We start from the raw sequence: 24,743 nt of genomic DNA, 5'->3' as shown, positions 1-24,743 counted from the left end.
ACCTTGCTTTCAAATGTACGTGAGGTGCATTCTAAAGCCGATGATTATAAAAAAGAAAAGAATATGCATATTTGTGTAGATAGGTTTATTGTATTTAGGTGCTATTATTTATATATTTTAAATACCCTCACGACCTACGCAATGGGCACTACTGAAGGGAGTAGAATAAGAACAGACTAAACGAATTATATGAAGTGGGAATACAGCAGTAGTATACAGCGCGTTGCACAATTAAAGGCGCGCTGTAGAATGCTTCTCCCAGCTACACCACGGAATGTTCGAAGTTCAAATTTCACACAGAAATGGCAGAAATGGAAATTTGTTAGGGGTACTTGCCTGATTCAATCAAAAGAAGTCGGATGTTATTACTATATGCGGTTGCGGTGAAGCAAAAGAAACCATCCCTCCTACGCTAACACCAGAGGCGACATCTTGTGCCGTTTCCCCCAACTCTGTCACAACAAAAGAAGGGGCGATGGAAGGTTGTTGCACAAGATGGCACCACCGGTGTTGTCATTGGGGCATTCGTTTCTTTTGCTTTGCCGCCGCCGCATACGGTAAGAACATCAGACTTCTTTAGATTGAATCAGGCAAGTACCCCAAACAAATTTAGTATCAAAAAATACCAACAACAAAATGCCATTTCTGTGCGAAATTTGAACTGCGAGGATTCCGCAGTTTAGTTGGGAGAAGCATTCTACAGCGCCCCTCTAATTGTGCAACACGCTTTATTGTAGCAGGGCATACTGTTCAATGTGCTAAAGACGGGAGAAAAAACAGCAATTGTCCTTCTGCTTTTGCAAAAGTGAGAAGATAAAAAACAAACAAGCAAACATCAACAGAAAAAAGGCAGTGTAAAGAAGGAGATGACCTTGCGCTAGTGCGCCGGCACGAGGTGCGAGCAGCTGGACGAGCCCAGACCTACAAGAGGTTCCCTTGGCCTAGCCCTAGTAAATGAGCTCGCCTACAATAAAGCTAGTGTAGTTATATTCTTCTTGGAAGTGCAGAGTATCATCCTGGAGCTGCACGGTCGAACGCTTGCTACCACGATGCCATACGACGTCGACCAACCAGTCGCTTCTTCACCGCCACCCGCAACCTGCCCTAGTGCACTTCGTCAATGGGATCCTGTCACCTTCAGTGGCTCGGACGATCATGATATGAAGAAATGGCTATCCTCCTCCGACCAGGCGAGTGCTCACAACTGGTCGGACAGCACGAAGCTCATAAATGTTGCCTTCTACTTGACCGATGTAGTAAACCTCTGGTTCAAAAACCACGAGTCGGACTTCACCACATGGTCTGAAGCATGGGGCGGCAGAAAGTTAGGTGGGCAGATGAGGTTAAGAAGTTTGCAGGGGTCAAGTGGATGCAGCTAGCACAGGATCGGGTTAATTGGAGTAATATGGGAGAGGCCTTCACCCTGCAGTGATTATAGTCCAGCTGATGATGATGATTATTATTATGACCTGGTCCACTTTTAAGACCGCCTTCATTAATGCATCTCCGCCCTTACGCCCAGCAGATTGGTGAAGGCTTCACCAGCTACAAGAAGACATCCTTGACCTGTGCAAGCGTGCCAGTGTATCCAAGACAGAGACTGACTGCACCAAGCGTGTGCTCAAGGGTAGGGTGGCTAGAATATGAGGTGTGAAGACCATGCCGCCACTACCATTGCCAAGAGAGGCCCCGCTGCGCGTTCCTGCCTCTTGGGGAAAATTGGTGCTTCCGTCGGGGGCGCTGCTAGCTCGGAAGCACTGGCGTGCGGCAGACTCGCAGGCATCGTAGCCTCGTAGCTATTGTAGGTCGTGGCACCGCGCAAGGTTTGTTTAACGCTGGCCTGTTTTCTGTGCATTTATGGAATTATTCAGTGTAGATGGTGTGAGTTGCTGTCCCCTTTCCTTCACATGCTCCAAAGAATGCCTTCAAATGTAAGAAAAAAAAACAACCAAAGTTGGTCTTTTCTGCCAGGTTGCTACAGCACGTCTACCAGTCATGCACAGAAAAACTCTCCCTCTTGCGTGCCTGTATGCAAAGTCAATTTAAAAGTGGGCACGTGCCATCCCAAAGGCAGAGAAGCCGCAGCAAGAGAATTCTGCGGTTTGTGAAAGGCATTTCGGCCCAGCTAAGCTAAGTGTTTCGGCGATTCTCATAAGCTGGTGCCTGGAGTATGTGTGTAAAAAAAAATTGTAGGATCTAACAACTGGCTGGTATGAAGGAAGCTGTAGTGGACAGCTCAGGTTTAACTGAGATGACTGGAGCTTCCTAACGTGAATCGACATTGCACAGCACCCAGTAATGCGTTTTGTTTTTCGCCTGAAAGCCAAAATGCAACCCACGCAACACGGCAGGACGTGTGTTAGCTTTTTAAGTCATTGTTTCACTGTGGCTGTCACTGCATTCCATCCAGGAAAGTTTTCCTGTAGAGGAGACTATGCTTAGATTATTAATTTTTTTTAGGTTTATCAATTCTGAGACACTTCATATATGTCGTGAATGGACATGAAGCCTCAATGCCACGCGATGTTCTTGCATGCCCTGAAAGCTGGTGCTGTCCCAACAATATTTTTCCAATCCATTTCTTTCCAAGTACCTTACAGAGAGTCTGCTGAAAAAACAAAAAAGGAAAAGGAAAAGAGAGGAACCGCACCTACTCGCATATCTGCGAAAAATAGCTGCAGATCAAAACCAACGTTCTTAGATAGAGATAGTTGGAAAGCTGCATGGTGCGAAATGGGCCAAAACGATCGCTGATCTGGCGTGAGTTGACCGCAATGTGACCACAGCGCCCCTCTCTCCTGCTGCAGTGGACGGGTGAGGCGGAAATTTTAAAATATTACTCTTTCTTTTCAGCAACGCAATAGAAAATAAAACTGCACCTGTCTTTTTTAAACGCATATTAGTATGCATGAAACGCCAGAGCGTTTGTAGACGTATCTCAAGAACGCAGGTAGCAGACAAACGCTTGAGCCACGTCTGCAACCTCCTTGCTTCAGACGAGTCAGTAGATTCAGTAGCTTTCATACGCATACAAAAGTGTGTTTAAAAACGCAAACGCAATTTTATTATTCGTTGCATTAGTAAAAAAAGAGGGTTTGTAGTATTTAAAAATTTCCGCCTGTGTATTAGCTCAATGGCCTCACCCATCCACCGCAGCGGGGGAGAGGGGCGTTGCGGTCGCTTTGCGATCAACTCACGCCAGACTGGCGATCGTTTGGGCCCCCTTCGCAGCACAGTTTCCCAACTGCCTCTATCTAAGAATGTTGGACCAATACCTGTAGAGTCTGTTCATCAATAAGTTATTCAAGCTCACCCCTGATTATGATTTGGCCAGAATGATGGATGGAGAACCTGAGAAGCATTTTATTTTTGGTCTTCAGCTCGAAGAACTGGTCGCGCCAAACGTTCCAGCGCAAAGTAGTGTCTTACCAATTCGCTGAGTTTCATGAAAACAAAATGCCTCCTGGCAGTTACCTTCCACTATGTATCTGTGTTCTAAACCGAGAAACAATGCTCACCAAGCTGCACTATCTTCCTCGCTGGTCCACATCATTGCCGGCGTACCAGTGAATCTTAACTTTTAACTGCTTTTCCTAACTTTTTATTTTTTCAATTACAAAAAATTGTTTGATCATTTACACAATTTTCTTAATTAGCATCATCAAGAAATATATTGGATTTTCATTCTGAACATTTGGATATCTCTGAGCCCCCCTTTTCATTTTCTTTTTTAATTTTTTATTGATCAATTGAGTAATTAAAGGATTTCATTAAATGGTCATCACATATCACACACAAATCAGTCACTAAGAACCAAAAACATCTATGATACAATTCGTTAACACAACCCTCGATTATTTCGAGACGTTAGCAGTACTACGTCGACAGTTTTTTGACTGAACGAACTCTATCAGCTATCCCTTAACAAATACTCATATCTATTACCTGGGGGAAAAAAAACACCTCTTCTGCATCTAGTGCTCCAGCAGAAAAATATCAACATGATCAAAGCATTCCGACTAGCTGGAGCAGTGCAGATGTCGCGAGAAGCAACAGCGCCCCCCGCCAGTAGTGCCACCGCGCAGTAGGAACGCGTTTTGGGGCCAGCTTTCAGGAATCGGTTTTCACACCTCCCCATTCTAACCACCTTATCAAGGGAATTGTGGATGACGCATTTCACATGTTTGTTGCCAAGAGCCCTACCTCCATCAGCGATATTATCAACCTGTGCCAGAGCTATAACCAGCTGCATCATGGACGAGCCTTGTCCTGTTTGCCCTCGGCACAGACCGAGACTCTTGCCAGCATCGGCTTGATGACAGAAGTCAGCAGTTCACTAATGGTACAGATCAAGCAGTTCGTGTATGAGGAGGTTGCTCAGCAGTTGTCACTGCTCCCCTCTCTTAAGAGCGCCATCAAACCAACCCTGCAACAAATTATCTGAGAGCAAACGTCCGAGGCCATGCCGTAAGTTTATCACCCGCCCCCCGTTGCAGCCTTCAGAAGATGTCAGTTTGGTTACTACCACTTCCGGTTCTGCCGTTTCGAGGTCAGGGAAATAACACTTCTAAAGATGGCACAAACTCGGAATATGGACCCAGTTCTGTTAACTCCGGCAGATATAATAAAAGGAAGACAACTGCTTCACGAAGGCCTCAAGTATATGCGACTCCAAATTATTCAAGACGCATGGAAAAACCAATTCCAAATAACTAGAATGTGGTGAGCTAGGTGGCATGATTATCTTCAGGAAATCAGCACTGCAACAAGAAAGAAGGGTTCAAGTCCAAAGAGACTATCAGAAGGGGACATCATACTGTTGGCTGACAAAGGTTCCCGCACGTTCTGGAAGGTGTGCTTAGTCGAGAAGACCTTTAACTATGCAGGCAAGGACTGATAAACGAGGGAGTGATTACTTCAAACAGCAAACAAGCAACTAGTGTGTCGTTCTACAATGCACATCGACCCACTTGAATAATGTTTCAAGTAAATACAGTCGAACCCGGATATATCGAACTCGAAGGGGATCGCGAAATAGTTCGATATATCGATAATTCGATATACAGAAATCGGCTTGGGACGGCACTTACGATGCGAAAAAACGATACTGTATTTGTCGCGTAATCAACTCACTGGTATAATGAACCCACCCTTCACTTTTGTACTCGAGAATTTTGAAAAAAAAAAAAAGCCACCGCGGCAGCTCAAAATAAGGTTTCTGTGTCGCCGCGCAGAAATAGCTAGCGTTTTCGACTCCGTTTCGGTCGTCTCATCCACAGCTCATTTCTTGGCAGCGTACCAAGATACTGCGCAGCAATAACTATAATGTTGCGGTGTATTTATCTTTTGATAGCTCCTGCTGCGGCGGGGAGCGAACTTGGCAGACTGCCCGTGATGGCTTGATTGCACAAGCCTGGTTCGATTTATCACGCTGTGCTTGGGACGGACATAGTCTACTGCCACAAAATCATTGGAAAGCTGCAAATGCTGTTTGAAGCTGCAAATGCCGGTGTCATGATCGCAGCTGACCGCGTGCTTTCGTTGATTCATACATGCAAGGATAAACGACTTCCGGGGAAAAAGAAAAAAGAAAAAAAAAAAAAACAGCTTCGTAACGCCATTTCTGACGCTACGCCGCGCGTACAGCACAACGATAAGAACAGACGACTCTCGCAAAAAAAAAAAAAAAAGAAATCTGCTGCTTCTTAACTTCTGCAGGCGCCATAGCCACGTCAGCCGCTGTGCGCAGAGGGTTCGCAAACGCACTGGAGAAAGCGTCCGAAGTTCTGTCTGAAAATGGGCTGAGCTGGCTTGGTGCATGCGTAGCGCGTGCTACTGCGAACGAAGGCCGGGAAAGAGGAAGGAGAGAGATAGCTCGGCAAAAGAATGGGCACACCCTTGCGCTTCGCTCTATCGTGTTTTTCCCCTCTCGTTCCCACTGGTTCTCTCTGGTTCATTCACGCACATGGCTTGCAAACGTCCCGTGCTGGCGTGCGGGAAACGATAACTGCAGATGCGCGCGCCTTTGGGGAATGGGCGCATCGCTGCCCTAGCCGAACTGTCCCCTCTCATTCCTTCCGCGCGTGGCTTGAAAACGTCACGTGGCAAACGGCCGAGGATGATGCGATCGTCTTAGGGGAAGGCACACTTTCCTGTGCGTGGTGCGGAGTTCGATATATCGAACGACCGGTGAAATTGAGTTCGATATATAACGCGGCTTTCCTATACTTTTACATGCGAGGGGATATTCCGTGAGTTCGATATAACCAAAATTCGATATATCCGGGTTCGACTGTACTAAGAAAAGTCGCCGTTGGCCACTCTGGCGAGTGGGAAACCATTTCCAAAATATTTGTAAAAGAGGAGGCAAACGAAAGTGGAGACGAAAATCGAGGTACCTGCTATGCATGATTTTTTTTTTAACCATTAAAGCAAGAGCTACAAAGAAAGCTATTGGTCTCGCTCACACCCACCATGTGAAAATATAGCCACTCTACCCAACACAGAAAGCAAGCTCACAGGTGTTGGTAGCTCATCAGCATCCGATTCATCCCCATCAGGGGTGACAATGGCAACCGCAGTGCCAGTATTTGTTTGCACCGCATCCTCAAGAGATGTGCTGTTCTCATCAGGAGCCTCCTTGCCCACTTGGAGGTACATCTGAAGTGGCAGCGGCTCCCCATCTGTAACACAGGAACCATGAGAACTGATGGAGAAACACGAACAATACAGCACTCATTAATTCAAACTTCGAGGGACCACGAATTATTTTGTTCAAATTACCAAATCTGGTTTGGTTTATGGAGTTTAACGTCCCAAAGTGACTCAGGCTATAAGAAACACCATAGTGGAGAGCTCCGAAAATTTCGAAAACATGGGGTTCTTTAGCATGCACTAACACCGCATAGCTCATGAGCGCCCTGCTTTTTGCTTCCATCGAAAAGCGGCCACTGTGGTTGGGATTCAATCCAGCATCCTTGGGGTATCGATGTCGATAGTCCTATCCAGCGTGCCTCTGCGGTGTGGCAAGTTATTAAAACTGTGCTTTAATTTTATCCGAGACTAAATTGGATTTACTGCTAAAATGGCGAGAATTGGGCCTAGTTGGTTATTCATGTGTATAAAATGACTTCCGTTTCATCCATTAAAACCAATTGTTAGTTCACGCTCCGTGGTGTTTGTCTTTTCTGTCGTTCAATGTGTTAGCGCGGTGAAACCAACATAAATTGGATTTGCTTCATGGAAGTTTATGCATGCAAGAAAAATTGTGGCTTCCCCCATAGAACAATTAAGTTTCGACTTTTGTGTGGCCAAATGTTGTCATATTGAAGGGTTTCACTTTTTTTTGCACATCACCTCTGGGCAAAAGCGCAAGCAAGTTCTCCAGCATCTGCATGCCTGTACTGTATGCTCTAGCATTTGGTCTGGGTTGCAGTGGTGAGTCAATGACTCATTCTCAGCGAAGGTTTGTTTGAACGAGAAATCCCCATTTGCTCCATAGTACGCCACATTTCAGTGACACAGGTCAAGACAGGCTTGTTATGTGTTGACTGTCAACTGACAAGGCACCCTCCAGGGACACACCTTTTAGAAACACATTTCGACATTTACTATGTGATTCACTGTTTCAAACAATACACCATGAAATCCTGCAACAATCTCTGCTTAATGTAACAATTATCATGAATCAATTGATCCAAACATGCCGTAAGTTCTGGAGTGGATGAAGACAATGGTTGTCTGTTTTTGTCTTTCACATTCAACATGTCTGGATCTTCTATGTGCAGTCTGTATCTACCTTCCAGAGAATTTCTTAATGTTATCTACAGGGAAAGCTGACAGCGCTGAACTTAAACACCATGGATGCTCTAAGCATGCCAGATAGATCGGCCACTTGATGTGTAATTGTCGGACATCTTCAGCGTCAAAAAGGCATTATTGACCTGCCTACTTCCGAAAATGCTGTCTCTTTCTGCGTACATGACCCAATTGTTAGAACAAACTGAGCACTCATGTAAATCTTCTTTAGTTAAGACAGAAAGGCGGATGGTAAGTGCAAGCAGGCAGTTGATATACGAACTCTTATTAGCATGTTTCATTTTAAATGCATAGGTCAGAAAAGGCTGCATGCGTCAGTGGCTACAATGGCCATTGATGAATCGATCCCCGATATACCAAACTCAAAGGGGTTGGCAAGATAGTTCAATATATCAATAATTATATATAGAAAACATGCACACAGATCCGAGTTTTTATGTAACCTAGAAGCGTGAAGTGCTCGTTTGTCTCTAGTCTCTTCCACTGTCCTCGTCTGGTGGTGCGCTTCAAATTTATATCATATCTCACCAGCACGCCCAAACGACTTTGTTAAGAGGGGACACTTGTCTTAAAATGATTTTTTTTATTATTAGAGTTATCGTAACGAAATTCGACGTGCACATGAATTTCTTCCTGTTGTTTTCAAAAATATAATTTGTTTTATATATAGTATATATCAATTAGTTCTCATACTATGAAAACATAACTGATGCCTAATTAGGTAATTTCTTATGGGACGTTAAGACCCTTTCCCTCAATATTATTTGATTCCGCTTAAAATGTAGCTGTAGCCACAGGCCTGCCATGTGGAGCTATGCTATTCATATTGTCAATGAGGTGCTTTATCATATAAAAATGTCCAATTAAGCCGATGCCCCATAATATTAAAATATAATTAGCTGGCATAATTGTCCACAAAATTTGATATTTTCAGCCTAGCAACATAAATATAGCATAGCTCCACAGTTCAATTCTTCCCGAATTTAACGGTAGGAGACTTGTTAGAATTGCGCCACAAAATCTAATGAAAAGTTCCATAAGGCTAGTCATGTTGGCAAAAGAATATTAAGTTGAAGAAATCGCACCTAATGTTTTGAAGCTGACTGTGGAAAATTTTGGGAGGAATGTTCAACTACAGATTTTATTTTGAATGTTCCCTATTTGTCCCCCTGTAAAACAAAACATCATATGTCTTATTCCATCCAAGAAAACATTAAAAAAAAAAAAATGCTGGAGATGTGTACATGATGAAATTGTAAAAAATATTTTCATGAAGTTATGGTTTACTTTTCTTAGCCGACAAAAGTGCAGGACTGGGATGGCCAGCTTCAAGGCCAGTATTTTGAGCCCTGAAAACAGTTTCTTGAGGGAACTAGCGGTCCAGAGCCAAGGAGGCCCGAGCCCCACCATGACAAACAGTTGGGTGGCCTTGAAAAGGTCCGCTGTGGCGCTCGAGTTGTTGACCGCTCACGTCTTCACGATCTTGTCGCAGGCTCTGAGCTTCATGTGCGCGATGAAGTTGTTTAATGCTTTCATGTCTACAATCACGAATTCGGCACCGGCATCGCATTTCACGCTGATGCTGAGGTGAAACTCTCATTGGACCACTGACTTTTCCGACACAATAGACTTTGCACCGACTGCTCAACACAGTGCGCCGGCTCCGCCGTAGAGTAATCCGCGGCGGTGGCGTCAACACGAAGTGTACTGTAATCCGGGATGCAACTCACGCTTTAATTTGAACCTGCGCTGTCGTCATCGGGTAAAGTGGTCGATGTTCCCTGCACATCTAACAAGTCTGGCACCAGCTGTAAAGCAGGCCCCGACGGCAGCTTGTGGCCGGCGGGTGCTTTCTGGTTCTTGCTCCACGCCCGCTTCTTACAACTTCCAAAAGCTCGTTGAAAGCATGGTTACAACCTACTGTTTTCCGGCATCTCGATCGGAAGGAAAAACTCAGCACAACCTATGCGCAGCCACTCCGTTTAAGCGAAGTCATTTTAAGACAGCACACATTGCGCACAAAGAAAACAGCTTCAAACCAAGCCTACGATGAAAGCCATTTTATTGCATTTCCTGACTGAATTCAGCGCTAATAATTTGAGTGCAGGTGCTTGAAAGGTTAAACATTCCAAAAATGAGTTTTTCTCAAAATGGATTTTTTTACCGTTTTCGACCATTCTAAGACCCGCGTCTCTCCTTAACTTATATATAGCCTTAAAGGGTCCCTAAATACCTCTTTGAGAAATTTCCTAACCTTACAAAAGCTTTTCAGCACAGCTATGAAGAGGTACTATGTTCCATCTATAGTGTTCACACCAGCAATCTTTCATTTGAAAGTACTAACAAAACAATACAGTACTTCAGAAACACCCTTGTGCACTGAGCTCCCCCTTGCTCCAGGCGTTAAAAAGGGAAGCACACTGGATGCATCTTCACAAACCTCTCTGTGAGTGCAAGCGCTTCATATCTTTCCAGATTGGAACGTCGGAGCTCGCATCTTGCACCACACAGCACAAGTACCGTTTGAAGTTGGGACTCGCATTAAAGCTGCAGCGGAGAATACTTTGAGGAAAGTTACTTCGGATCATAGCAGGCCTAATGCTGTTATTGACACACTAAAAATGCAACAAAAATTAGGGGAATGCCCAAACTTTGCCTTGTGGGGACCGCGCCAGCCACCTATAAAGAGAGCCCGTTTCCCGCGGCTACCGATGCGCCACCGCTTTACCCCTTCCCTCTCCCCGCTCATTCCGGGATAACCGGTCCCGCACGGGGGCTATAAAAGAGACGCATGCCGTCGCCTCGCTCTCTCTTCACTCCGGACGACCCGTGGATCGCTGCCTGCCCGCCCAGACGACGACCCCAATGACCTCCCGCACTCAGTGTTAGCACTGTTTCAGTGTTTCAGTTAGTAGTTTCAGTGTTAGCACTGCCAGCAGGTGGCCAAAGTCATACAGCAGCGAACCAGGCTCCATGCGCAAAAAGTGATTATGGGAGCACCATTAGGAAAAGCACACAGTATGATATATTGGATATTCTGCTGAACGCAATTCGATAAATGGGAACACTGCAACATTTTTTTTTGCATGGGATTTTCAAGGGAATAATCAGAGTCAATATAAGCAATAATTCGGTACCTCTAGGTACGATATATGCAGGATCGACTTATGCCTCCTTGACACCTGATCAAGTAAATGCACTAACCTTGGAACATAGGCTCTTCTGTTTCTTCAAAAGATGTAGCATTGCTTCCGTGTTCCTTTCGTTGCTCCTCTGTGTTCTCAGTGACACTGTCAGCCCCTGCACCCGATGCTGCTACTGCAATCTGTACATCATCCCTATGGACCAAGGAGGCATCAGTAGACACCTGAAAGCATACGTTGCATCTACATTGAAAAACAGCGAGACGTAAAAAAGAAGAGAAAAAAGAAAAACGGCGGAAATGATGCATGGAATAAATGGGATATGTGCTAGCATTAAATTATGCACCATCGCACCACTGATGCACCATTCTCTCCTACTGGCCACAACACCACTAGCATCCAGTACCACTGCTCCCTCCTCCACCGGCTGAGCCTCCACGTCAAGGCTTCAGAAAAGAACATCGGATGCTGTTTGCAGACATACAGGCTCTACACATTATACAGTTTTAGTTTCACATACGTGAAGTACCCACGTATGACCAGTGCACATGCGTAGAATGTGAAAGGTCGTGTCGGTTTCACGGATGTATGCGAGATTTGGATTCTCACGTGGGGTTCTCGCGCTGCTGGTGGCATCATACGCTGGCCACTACCATGGCTAGAAATGGGAAGTGCGTTTACTGTGGAGCGGCCTTTATGGGAGCCGCTGACGCTGCCTGGCGATGCCGCCACAAGGTGGCCCTCGATTCTGTTTACACATCGCGCTGAGCGCTATAGCAGTGAGTGCCTGTGTGTTGCAGCCTTTTAACGTGTGCTTTCTGAGTTTTTTTTTCTCTCTCGTCGAATCGTGAACTTCAGTTATACTCCGGAAAAAGACTGCAGTGAGCCGTCAGTGTTTCCCGAGCTAAGCTTGATTGCCGTACTTTACTTCAAACTCTGTGCCGATGATGCACAATGAGCCGCCATTAAGGTCATTGCTTTGTGCTCGGATGCACAAGCGGGTACAAGTCTTGCAAGAAGTTGTCGCTGTTCGAAGTTCTGAAGGAGAAGTCTGTTTTTTAGCAGTGGCAATGAAACATACCGAGAGCAGACAAACCGCCTGATCACAACGCAGCCATCTGCGAGCTGCATTTCGATGAGCAGTTTGTGTCACGGCACATTGAGCATTGCACTGAGGGTCAGACAGTGCGCTTGAACCGTAGCAGACCTATTCTTCTACCAGATGCTGTTTCGATAATATTCCTCAATGTGCCTAAGTACCTTTCGAAGCCAGTTCCAAAGAAAAGGATGCCTAAAGAAAGGTCAGACTTGCAGCCCCTGGTGCCATCAAAAAGGTCACGAAGGGATGAGCCGCAGTGACTGCCTTCGCAGGAAGATAATCTGTCTGTACCCGTCGACGACACACACTCGTATGACTACAAGAATGCAAGTCTTCCATACAGTTGCTGGGGGAAGCATGTGTTAAGCGAAGAACCACTAATGGTCATCTATAGTGCGTACCAAGCAGTGCCGAAAACATGAGCATTCTGAATGCCCAGAAAATGGTGGTTTTTGTTTCCAAAGACTGCGTGGTGAAGCATGAAGTTTTTGTGTGAGCAGCTCCAATCGTAGTGGAAAACTCAGGTGATCCAGCTGACAGCTGTTGCTGCTGCTGATGAAAGCTGTTGACACCACCTGTCCTTGCGCGGGAGCCGGGCCTTTGGAAGAATTCCCATTTGTCTCATCGCATAAGAACTTGACAGTATGGAATGAAACACTGTACAATATGTTCTGCAAGGGAATTTCAGGCTCTGAAGAGAAATGCTGCATGAAATGCAAATACCTTAGGAAGTTCATTAAAACTTCAAGTTGGGCTAGTTGGTAATTTCTTGTTGAAATCATTTTGTTAGCAAAAGCTTTTGATTAGTCAAACATAAAAAAAAACAAAAACGAACAAGCTCTGCCAAGAAAATGAAGGCAAAAGAAGCAGTGCACCACCTCAGGACCAAGGTGAAAACTTTAGACCAGGTAATTTCTCAGCTGCAAAAGCAGAACAAAGAGAGTGAAGAATCTGCAGTTCAGAACAAGATTGACATGCTACCGGCTTAACAAAAGGCAGCTATCATGCAGTGCTTTGAAGCTAGGAGACGCAAGTCTCCAAAAGGCATGCGCTACAGTCAAGAGTGATTGCTGGAATGCATAATCATGCACAAGAAGAGCCCGTCGCTTCATAAACATGCCTGCAGAGAAAAAATACTTGCTCTGCCCAGCTCAGCTGCCTTAAAAAATACAAGAGGCAATATGAGAGCAGCTTCGGATTCAATGCTCGTGTTTTTTCAGGCATTAAGAAGACAGAAGAAATGTGATTTTGAGTGCCATGGGGGGCTAATAATTGAAAACTTCGGTGCTGCAGGAGGCAGTGGAAAAGTTGAAGGCTTTTGTGGATCTCGGTCCCTTTACCCCCGATTCTGACAAAGCTGTCCCATGCTACCACGGATTAGTGGTAATGTTTCAGCCTCTGTTAGGCTCGTGGCATCAAATTCTCGGTGTGTTCACCTCTAGAAGCAATGTTAGAGCACCATTGCTTTCAAAGATAATTCTGGAAGCAGTGATGCTAGATGAGAATTCTCGACTAAGAGTTGACTATGTGACATCTGATGAAGAGTCTTGGAACCGTGCAATGTGGCATCAATTTGGAGTATCGGCAAAAGGAAAAGCTATCAAACAATCAGCACCTCATCCCTCTGAAGATGACCGATGCTTCTTTTTCATTTCTGATTTTCCACATTTGGGTGAAATGGGTAAGAAATGGGTTTATAAAGGCAGGGCCCGCATTCCGAGTTTGCGTCGTTGTTGAAGTGTCGCTATCTCCCGTGACCAAGAGTCATCTGATTGGTTGAAATGCTGGAACTGGGTGCTGCCACTGCGAAAGCGGAAGAGGTGGCAACATCATTTTACAGCGTTTCCACTAATCAGGTGACTCGAGGTCGGGGAGAGCGCGACACTCACTGTAACGACGCAAACTCGGAATACGGGCACTGGCTACAAGACTCCAGGCCATGTGGATGTAAAAGCAATTAAGGTAGCCCATGAACTGGACAAATGTGCTACAACACACAAAGCTATGCCAAAGATTAATGATGTGCATCTTAGCATCTTAGTCAATTATGCCTTTCATCTTTTCAGTTCCGAAGTCCTAGGCAGCAGACAGAACATTTCATTACATTCATGCAGAAGCCGATTGCTGCCATGACATCAAGATTTCCAGCCAACGCCCTCAGACTGAATTCTGTAGAGGAGCAGGTGCTGAAAGATCCACTGCTTTACATCAGCGAATGGGAAGCCATCAGAAGCCCCACAAAAGCAGGCTTTTTGTCATCAAGTCCGGCAGAAGGTTTGAAGGTGACCCTGCAAGCAACACTGGAGCTTCTGACGTACCTAACAGAAAAAGTGGGCTACAAATAGCTTCTAACTCCACGCCTAAGCCAGGATGCAATAGAGACGCTGTTCGGCATAATCCGCCAATTTTCAGGATGCAATGATCATTTGACATCCGCACAATTTCTGACTGCAGTTAACTGTCTGAGTTTCAATAATTTAGTTGAAGCTCTGGACAGAGGCAACTAACTGCTCAGGAGGCGCACTTAAGTCACTTTTTGAAACAGCTTAGACAGCCAACCAAGTGGATGACTCGATTGGTGCAGGACGATTAGATGAAGCCTCCGGAGTAATGGAAACGTCATCCCTGTGCAGTGATCATTCTTACCCGGAGCAAAACAGTGACGCCAGGCTCATATTTTATTTGGCTGGCTATGATGCCCGACGTAAAATATTGACAACAAAATCTCAAGACTGCTTTGAGAAGTTGCTGACATCAGCTGAGGACTCGCATGCAGCCCTCTCATCATTCATCCAGTTTTGCAACAAAGGGGGACTTCTGTATCCCTTAAAAATCAGCTTTTGGTTCCCCTGGAATAAGATTCAAAGAGACAACTGCACTGATATTTTGCATTGCACGCATAATGTGCCCTCTATTGAATGTGATGCACACAAAGAATCCTTGACCAGCAACATAGTGAAGGTCTTCGTTTCGACATGGCTGCACTTCTATGTTAAGTCTCTCAACAAAGAAAGAACATTCACCCGCGAAAAGAAAACAATACTTTAAGATGCGCCGAACCATGTAACAAACAAAAAACCAAGAATGCTTGCCATTCAGTTTGCCAAAGCCTTGACCAGCTGAATAAAATAAATAGTAGAGAAAAGGACAAGTGGATCTACTTATATTATATGTTTACTTTGCATGAGCAGCGCATAATGTCGGTCTTTTATTAAGTTTCAATTATTTGCAGCAAGCCAGCAATTCTAAATTGAAAGTAATGTATGTTTAGCCAAGTTTCAGTGAATGGGCTAAGAAAAAATGCGGCTTAGTGACCTACAAGAGGCAAAAAAAGCTCAAAAGCCACTACAATAAGATCATTTTCTCAGTATTACTGAGGGGAAAATTTCACAGTTGTTATATATTTCTCACTTCGCATAGATGGCATCGGCAAATTCATGAATTGCCAGGTCGGGGTCGCTACCCCAATGGAATAAACAAAAATAAGAACCCTTCAGGGCTCAGATTTTTGTTTTGTTTTTTTACAAAATGCATCAAATGGCTTTATTTTACCTGCATTTAATTTAAAAAGGAATGTAAGAGACGCAGCTGACAAAAAGACACTGTGACAGCAGCAAAATTGGCGGGATGCATAGTCACCGCCATGCATCGCCGCTCCCAACCGACATGTAAGTGAACGCCGGTGCCACATGAGCGGAGCATCCACGAATACATGCGAGCGGCCACGCCATGCTGGACTTCACCTATTCCAGCCACTGTACACCTGCATCACAGCAATAACAGCTTCGTCACTAATCCCTTAACGCGACATCGTATTCTAAACTGTTGTAGTCTCCTTCAATTTGCCCAATCTTACCCTCAAAAAGGTTCAAGTGACAAATAGCTTTTGTTTTTCAAATAGAAGGCCGATTTTGCAGATGATAAGCCTGACAAAGTAGCATTTGTTGTAATAGCAACAGCCTGCAAAAACAGTGTGACTGGTAACACTAGAGACTCAGTTTGACTGGCTTGGTTTAGACTGGTCTTCTGGCTGTTACATGCAAGCAAAAACACTTGCGATTTCTGCCACAGCGATGCAAAAACCTGTTTTAGCTGTCGCGGCAGCTCGAGCGACGCAGTTCCAACAAGTTGGAAATGTTTCGCCTTGTCGCTGCTGCTCTTCACTGAATTCGCTCAATCGCCTTCATGTAAACCAGCCTTTAGAGTGGCCACAATGAGGCTGGACCAATGGCTTGCTTTTAATTCATATTGTTTTGTAGTGGCTGCAACAGTCTCTTTATTTGTTAATAGATGGCACTAGGAACAATGCACGCTGTGCATCGCGAACATTTAAATATAAGGATTTCAAATGACATGTGCGCTGGTTACATCAACTTCTCACGTTCGTGTGAGTGAACTCTGTACGTACGTGAAACTAAAACTGTCTATTAATGGGTCCTTACCAACAAGTTCACCACAGTGAGTTCACGCATTAGTATGAACCATGTTGCAGCCAACACCCCAGTCAAGCTAAAGCAGTCTCTCAGTCATTCCTCGGAGTGGTTTTTCTATTCCATCTATGTAGTGAAAAATTAGCCGGAACTCACGGTCAGCACCTGCACTCCCAAGGGCTGCCCTACACAAAAAAGGCTAGAGCAAGGCTACCAATGGCAATACCAAGTGACCTTGGTCAATTGAAGCAAGAGTGACTGAACTGATGACACACATTGGAACTGGAACATTCCTATCCTTTGATATAAACACCCTATCCTATAGGTCTGATTTCAGCAACTTTTCAAATTGAAATGCAACATCCTACTGGCCTTGGTGAGCAATGAGTTTCGGAGGCACAGCCCAAGTAAAAAAAAAAAAAAGAGGAAACTCATGTTGAAGAAGCTTCAAGAGCTCAACATTTTGCCTTCAACTTATTTGCTTCTGCATGGCCATGAAAAATCTTTGATGTGAAACTGCCCTTTAATGCCCTACACATTCAAACATGGTCCTCATGGTCAACAAAAAGAAATTTTTGAGTTGTTCTAAGTGCCCCAAGTCAACCAACCTGGTGCTTATAGGATGCCGGTATCGCACACATGTAGCACTAGCCAGTGGCAGTGAAGTTATTTACCCCTTCTAAAATGCTTCAAGTGAGTGCGACCAGTCAACTAAGGCCATTATGTGCCAAGCACAAAGTTAGAAAGGCTTCGCCCACCCAAAGTGCTTTCTGAAGTCTACATAGGCACATGAAACCCGAAGTGCAAAAAAAGAGCGATAACAATTTATAGCCAATTACCTGGAGTAGCACAGGAAGCCCAGAGTTCCCCTGTACAAGCCCAAAAGTTCCAGGGTCTATGTCTACTTCTAGCGTATGCCCCTCTGCAGTTTTCAGACGTGTCTGGCCATCTGAAAAGAAAGGGAGTAAAGAAAAAGAACTTAGCTATGCAAAGCATCAACATGGTATCACGGTATCAGGCAAGCATTCATAATTAAAAATATTACTGCAGCATACTACTGGCTTTGTTCTTCCTTTTTCCACAATTAACACTCCCCAAGTATTATTCAGTTTTATTCATAAATGCCCCAGTCCTGCACGGGCTATTACAGGAGTTGAAATGTAAACGATATGAGCACCAGCAGTTTTCAAAGTTGTTAAAAATTGTTGCAGTGATACAGAATATGCTGCACAAAGATTGCAGATATTAGAATGGCACATGGGCACATGAACAAGTGTAGCAAGGGAAACAGCTCCAGCTTTAGAAGAATTCGAAGAAAAAAACAAATGTGTCTGTGTATATACATGTAGGTGGAAAAAAATAGACTGCATACATCTCATACATAGCCCTGCCACAGCTTATTAATCATAAAAAAACATTATTGAACTAAAATAACTGTGGTGACAAGGCAAAAAAAAAAAGCAAATAAAAGGCAATAAAGAAGTAAGCAACACCGTGCTATAGAACACTGCTCCTTTTACATTTGGTACTAAACTGCCTTTTAAATATAGCACTAAAACAGCACAGTGTTATCAAGATAATGGTAGTTGAACCCCTTTATCAGAGACATGCACTGGGGAGCAGTTTTTGTCTCTTATATAAGAGGTCCCTTATAAGCAGGGTACCACGTTTACATCTTCTAACCAGACCTTCTTCTGGCGCAGGCATCCTACGGCTAAAATACGCAAAAAAAAAAGGGGGGGGGGGGGGTACAACTTGTCGGAAACGCGTTATTATAGCTTTTATTTACATACTGCATTTCCTTAATGGACCACCACACTGACCACACCTCGTAACTTTCTTACATTTATTTACTGCTGAAATAGTTGTAAATCTTGGTCTGCTTCATGGCTGCATTGTGCATTGATGCCAAGAGCCTCATGGCCGATGTGCCAAAGCAGTATACGTTGGCAAACTATGTTTGCAGCGATTGCAAAGTGCGATCATGATGCGTCTTAGCACCGCAACTAGAGATTCACAACTAAGCTATGTGTCTGGTAACACTACAAGAATTCAAGCCAAAAACGTGCCACAAAATCGTAAAAGTAACTAGCTTACCCCCAAGGTGCTAGAAGCGGTCAAAACTATAAAATGCCACTAGCAGAAATATCCCTCAGAAATTTATGCTTGTTTGACAAAGGGTAACAGCGGCTGTGAGTGACATGTTTGTGAATGTCGCTACTCAGACAAAAAATAAAAGAAAAGCAAACGAGGTGTTTCTGAGTGGAGTTGAAACTGGTTGAATAGCAAGCAGAGCAGTTCATTTGTCCTTGCCAGAGCAGAACCACTTCTGTTTTTATGTCATTTGTTTTGGTCTTGGCTTGGCTATGTCTCGCTTTCTAGGCCCAATGACTTGGTTATGTCAGCAGCCCCAGCTGAGCACTTTCTTTGCATTTACCAGATAGATTTGTTGCTCATACAAAAAATAGACAATTATCTCTATATACTTCAGACTAGAAGACACAACATCTACGGTAATTCCCGATAGGAAATTCCACTAACTGGAGAACCCAACGCGCGCTCCCAGTAGGCTCGCTCAGATGCTCACATACGCAGTCGTGCTTGCGCTCTTTGTGGCAGGCCTGAAGAGCTTCTGTATGTTGCACTCCCACTGCAGGGGCTTCTTTTAGTCATTTCACAGCTAAATGACCTGCTCTTTGTTTGCTGAAGTCATAATTAATAATGATGGCACAGGTGTGCCTATCTTCTTTTGTTTTTCACTATAGCTGCTACTGAACCTGGTGATGGATGGTGCCGCATCTAATGTTAAAATATCTGTTACAAGCAAGACTGAGTACCAAACTTCAAGGCTAATTTGTCCTTTACAGCCAATAGTCTTCTACATCCAATGTCTGCTAAAAAAGAGGTCAATTAATGAAAGTCATAGGGCGGCCAACCATTGGGGTGAATGGTGTCTCTTACCCAATTGTCTGTTACATCCGTGTCTCTTATAACGAGGCTCAGCTGTATCAGGAATTTAACATTTCAATGCTGTTAGGCAGCAATATGCTATATATAATGGCAAGTTAACTTTGGCCACACAAAGCGTTCAAAACAAGGCGAGCTGAAGTTGGCCTATCTTCCAATTGCCGCATTCTAATGGCATACAGGCTATTTTCGCTATAAAAAATTCTATAAGCTATCTAAGATAGAAAAAGGCAAAAAATATAATACTGTAATACCGCCACCAGCCATTTTGGCAAGTACAGTGAAAGCTCGTTTATACAATCCCACTTGATAAATTTTTCAAGGATAATATGCTTTTTTTCTTTCTTCTTCATTCCTAGCCAGCACCTACAGAGGTAATGCATTTTTGCTCGGCTGGTAGAATCGCATCTCCACGTGGGTTTGGGAAATACGACTGTGAAAATGCAAAAAAAAAAAAAAAAAAATTATGAGGTTTCAAATTTCACTCCAAAAGGCAGTGCAAAACTTCTCATGGGAACGGCGACTGTTTGATATGATCTTCAATAGATAACAGATTTATTTGCTAAATGAACCCACTTTTACATTTATTTATCATATTCCTCAGTTTTGCCCAGTCATGGTAATTGGTACTGAACTTGGCACAGCTGCACCCACTAAGGCACAGCTGCACATTTAGCTTAAATATAGTCTTAAGGGGCCCTTGAAAACCTCTCTAACAAATTTTCTAATTTTGTAAGTTTTTCAGCACCGTTATTTAGAGGCACTATGTTCCATCCATAGCGTTCGGACCAGCAAACTTTCATTTCAAAGTAGCAACAAAACAATACAGTATTTCAGAAGCATCCTTCGTGCTGCTCGCACAGTACTGAAAAACATCTTTAACAAGAATAAGCAAGTGCGAACTAAGATTCAACTTTGTGAAGAAAACCTTGATTATCAATGTGCCCCATCCTTGAAACATTTCCGTCACTGCATTGCCCCAACCACAGCCAGGTTTGGGAAATGTAAGCAGGTATTATGGATCCTGCATCAGAATGGCAGTGCTTTTTTTTTTTTTTTCCTGCCTGGCCGGTATTTAATTAAAGTGTCCACTGCATGATCAGGAGGCAGTCTGCACATTAACATGGCAGGCTCAAGTTCAACGCATGCAACAAACGTGGTATGAAATTGAGCGATGAGGGTCCTGCAACTTCCAGGGAAGTCTTTGCACTGATGGCAGATGCTGTTCCCAATGAGGCATTCGAGCAGGAGAATGGGCACAAGCAAGCCCCAACACAAGAGAATGCACGGTTGTGGGCACAAAAGCCACTCAAGTACCAATGGAGTCTATGCTTAAAGCTCACACTTGTGTCCACTAGCACTGCAAGCTGCCTCAAAATTTCATGCAACATAATACTTCAAACATGCTATCACAACACCACAGGCAACAACCAGGAGATTAATGCTTCCATTACTGAGTAGCCTACTAAGTGTTTTAACAGCACATACATGCAGAGCATTAACACACAATTTCAACCTTGTTCCACGACCAATATGTTTTAAGAATTACACATGCACGGTATTTGTGACATCAACAGACATTCTTAATAACAAAGCAACTGCTGTGTTACTCCATATTTACACCATATCAGACATAAAATCATTAAGGGGGACCGCATCATTCTTTCATTGCTGCTTATTCTGGTTCAAAGGAACCCTCATGCATACTATAGTTAAGTGCAACAAGAATGAATGAAAACAGAGCACAGAATTTTTTTTTTTTTTTAAATTGGATAAACCCAAAATAAAAGCATCAGAACAAACTACAGTTGATTTGTCCAATACCAAAACTTGGTGCTAAATTCCTCCTGCAAACATTAGTCACTTGTAACAGAAGTAAAAATACACTCTTACTATTGCAGCAAAATACCGAGCAAGATTAAATGCTCAAAGTTAACAGTCAAATTCACATTTAATGGTATGTTAGTAACAAGAAACAATCACTGAAAGAGTGATGACAGACTTATGTGACTCCAAAAAAAGAAAAAAAAAAGCCATTTAGTTATGCACGACAGTTACAGCCATGGGTGGATAAAATTTTCGCATATTTCTAAAGTGTCAACAGTATGGCGCAGGGATTAAACCATGGCATCTAGTGGAAAACATGGTTTATGAGAATATGTAACAGGACAATTAGAGCGCCTGATTCTATCTCTTCTCTGGCACAAAAGATGAGTAAGTACTCTGGTTTTGAATGTGTACAACAGCAGTTCGAATCCCATTATAACCTTTTACCTATCTAAGCATTGACAGCACGTAGAAATTGTCATTTTCCTTGGGTGTGTGTTGGATTTTAGGTTGCATTTTGAAATGCTTTCACAAAGTAATTCCCATTAGGCTCGCCAATACACACCAGTTAACATTTCTCTTTATTCCAACAAACAATCAACACCACAAAAATAAACCACCGTACACCCCTGGAATTGTGTTACCTTTCAGGTTGCAATCTAAGATGTTTTGGAACAAGATTCTCAACTTAAAAAAAAATGGAGGGGGGGGCAGTCATATCAGCTAGGAGTTTGTACACTTTACCGATGACAAAATGGAAATCCACAAAATTGCTCATGCAAGACTAAATTATAAACTTGTTTTCAAGAATGCTTTCTAAGACAGCTAAGACATTTTATATAGGAGAAGTGACTTCGTTCTTTCAGTCTTATAAATGGTAATGAAGCAGCTTGTTCAAAACAGTGACATGTCCATCAACAAAGACTAACAAAAGTTGTTTGACCAAAAAATATTCATGGCCAACACTGCATCTCTTACCGGCAGACTGTTCAAGAAAGAACTGTGTTGTTGGTGGAGCCCCATCACTAGTGTGCAATGCTAATGTGTTCAGCATGGAACCGCTCTGGGGCTCCATATCTGCTTGCTCAGGAAGGCCACTTGACAGCACCAAGGTCACAGGGACACTAATGCCGCCAGTGTGCAGCGCACCCCGGGGGCTAGACTCGTCCCCACTGACATCACTGACCAGGATGCCACCCAGTTGCGGAGCCAAGTCCTCCATCTGCATGCCCAGTCCGTATCCACAGTCAGTAGAAGTTTGAAGCTAGCAGCATCTGTGAAAAAACCAAGGACAAGCCAAACTTTACCAAAAAGTCAGATAGCAAAGCTGGGTCAGCTTCATGAAAAGCATTTTAACCAAATCGTAGGAAACAGGTTATAATAAAATTCAAAAGTGTCAAATTTTCAACTTCTTGTACAGGACTCAAAGGCAAAATAAAACAAATATAAAGAACAGCTTGTCTTCTAAACAAAAATGGAAGAAACACACTCATAATATAGATCATTAAACCTGCATAAGTATATTATAAAAGAAAAAGTCATTCCTCCCTCCATTCCACTCAACTTGATAGCTAACATTTCGTGGTTTTGTAGTGGCCTAATAATCCCCAATTGAAAAACGTGCCCTTGAGAGACTAGCATGAGAGTTTATTTAAATTCATGTTTATGATCTCACAGCACAGCTGTTAGCACCCACTTCTTGGGTTCAACATTGGCGCTGTCAACATAACCAGCCCAATGAGCACAGAAGGGTGACGAAGATGACAGCAAAGGAATGTGCCAAGCTCAGTGTGAGGCAGTCCTTTTAAACTCACCATCTGAGAGGAGTTCTGCAAGGCGGACTGGAGAGAAGTGCAACTGGTATGACATATGGGGTTTACTATCCTAAAGTGACATCCACTATGAGGAAAGGAGGGCTCCGGGAGATTTTGGACCCCAGGTTTTATTTTAACGTAAACTGACATCTCATTCTTTACCTCTACATATCGCAAAATCCAAACACTTAAACAGCTGTGCTAAATATTTGCATCAACAGGTATTGTAAGCGTTCAGCAAGTGTTTTTTTTTTTAAACTGCAAGGTAAGTCCTTTAAAAACTTCAATATCGCACTAACCAAATTGCACGTCATAACTCTATAACTCTATATTTCGAAATCTTAAATACTCATATGTATATACATCTCATCTTCAAAGCCCCAATTTAAAGTAAAGAAAAATTTAACATTAAGGACCTTGTTTCTTGTAACCTAAAATAAAGCTATGATATTTCAGGAAACCTATATTTTCAGTGATTACATTCCTTACACAGCGTAACAGGAAATTTGAAAGCTCTGGACAACAGTAGTAGATGCACACCAGCGAAAGGGGGAACTCAAAATTAAATGTCCCAATAGATGAGAAATACTCTTCTTTGTAATATATGCGTAAATGCCTTGGATATGTGACACATCCACAGCTAATTTTGGTTTCTGGAGTTTAACGTCCCAAAGTGACTCAGGCTATGAGAGATGACGCAGTGGAGGGCTCCAGAAATTTCAACTACCTGGGGTTCTTTTTAATGTGCACTGACATTGAAACAGCACATGTGCATCTAGCTTTTTGCCTCCATCGAAAAGCAGTCGCCGTGGCCGGGATGAGCAGTAACTACATATGTTATATTATGCGGTGAGTAGTAATTCTCCAGACGAGAAGTAATTATGTTTATGAAAACTCTTAGCATCGTGACCCCTTACACGGCTCCAAAATCAAAGCCACTGGCTCCAAAAGTGAGTACGGACATGTGCAGGCTTCCCTAGATAACTAGTGTGGTGTGATGTGGAAAAAATAAACTGAGATCTACTACATCTTTAGATTACTACCTCACTGCTTGACATGACGTGAGCTTAACACACTCATCATCTGGCCTGACTGTTCCTAAACAATTTTTGCATTTGCCGCTCCTGCTTAAACACCTCCTTACCATACTGCTATGTCACTGTGGAACATCTACATTGTCTTTGACCCTCAGCCATACATTTTTTACAATACCCCGACTTAACCACTCTGCGGTCCCTTTTACAGCTTTATTTCTCTACTTGGGCCCTACTAAGATAAAGCAGTGCTCATGCCCATGAGCAGACAGCATTCCTACATTTTCCTGGGTGAGCAAGCTCATTTCTATCAGGAACATATTAAAATTTGTGTTGCATCGAGTTTAACGGCACATAAGCAACTGAAGCTATCAAGCCCCAAACACTAGGTAAAATACTTGTTTCATGTATTTGTGGACATTTAATTGTTCTGATCTGCAGCTTATTGACAATATTTGCTTCTCTTAACCTAATTGCATAGGATATGTCAACAAGAGCATTGTCACCTAAAACTAACATCAGATGAATAGGAATGTGTTCACTGTACAACTGTGGAAAGCAGTTTAGTTTTTCGAATTTTCGGCATTATAAAATATGGTACGTAACGAGCT

The 24,743-nt window shown here is 43.4% G+C and overlaps 1 protein-coding gene across 2 annotated transcripts in view; it reads right to left on the bottom strand.

The window, feature by feature from the left end:
• Positions 1 to 24,743, bottom strand: part of LOC146205031 (uncharacterized) — a 93,252-nt gene that overhangs the window by 61,888 nt on the left and 6,621 nt on the right. For both annotated transcript variants that reach the window (XM_084589703.1, XM_084589705.1), the window contains exons 2-5: positions 22,263 to 22,558; positions 17,330 to 17,439; positions 11,023 to 11,185; positions 6,520 to 6,683 (exon numbers count right to left, since the gene is read on the bottom strand). In XM_084589703.1, coding sequence (XP_084445829.1) covers positions 6,520 to 6,683; positions 11,023 to 11,185; positions 17,330 to 17,439; positions 22,263 to 22,512 — 687 coding nt within the window. In that variant the 5' untranslated portion in view covers positions 22,513 to 22,558. The remainder of the gene's footprint in view (positions 1 to 6,519; positions 6,684 to 11,022; positions 11,186 to 17,329; positions 17,440 to 22,262; positions 22,559 to 24,743) is intronic.

Source organism: Amblyomma maculatum, chromosome 1, assembly GCF_055883805.1.
Source record: "Amblyomma maculatum isolate TAMU_Amacu chromosome 1, ASM5588380v1, whole genome shotgun sequence".
Lineage (NCBI taxonomy): Eukaryota > Metazoa > Arthropoda > Arachnida > Ixodida > Ixodidae > Amblyomma > Amblyomma maculatum.
This window is presented reverse-complemented; position numbering and strand designations above follow the sequence as displayed.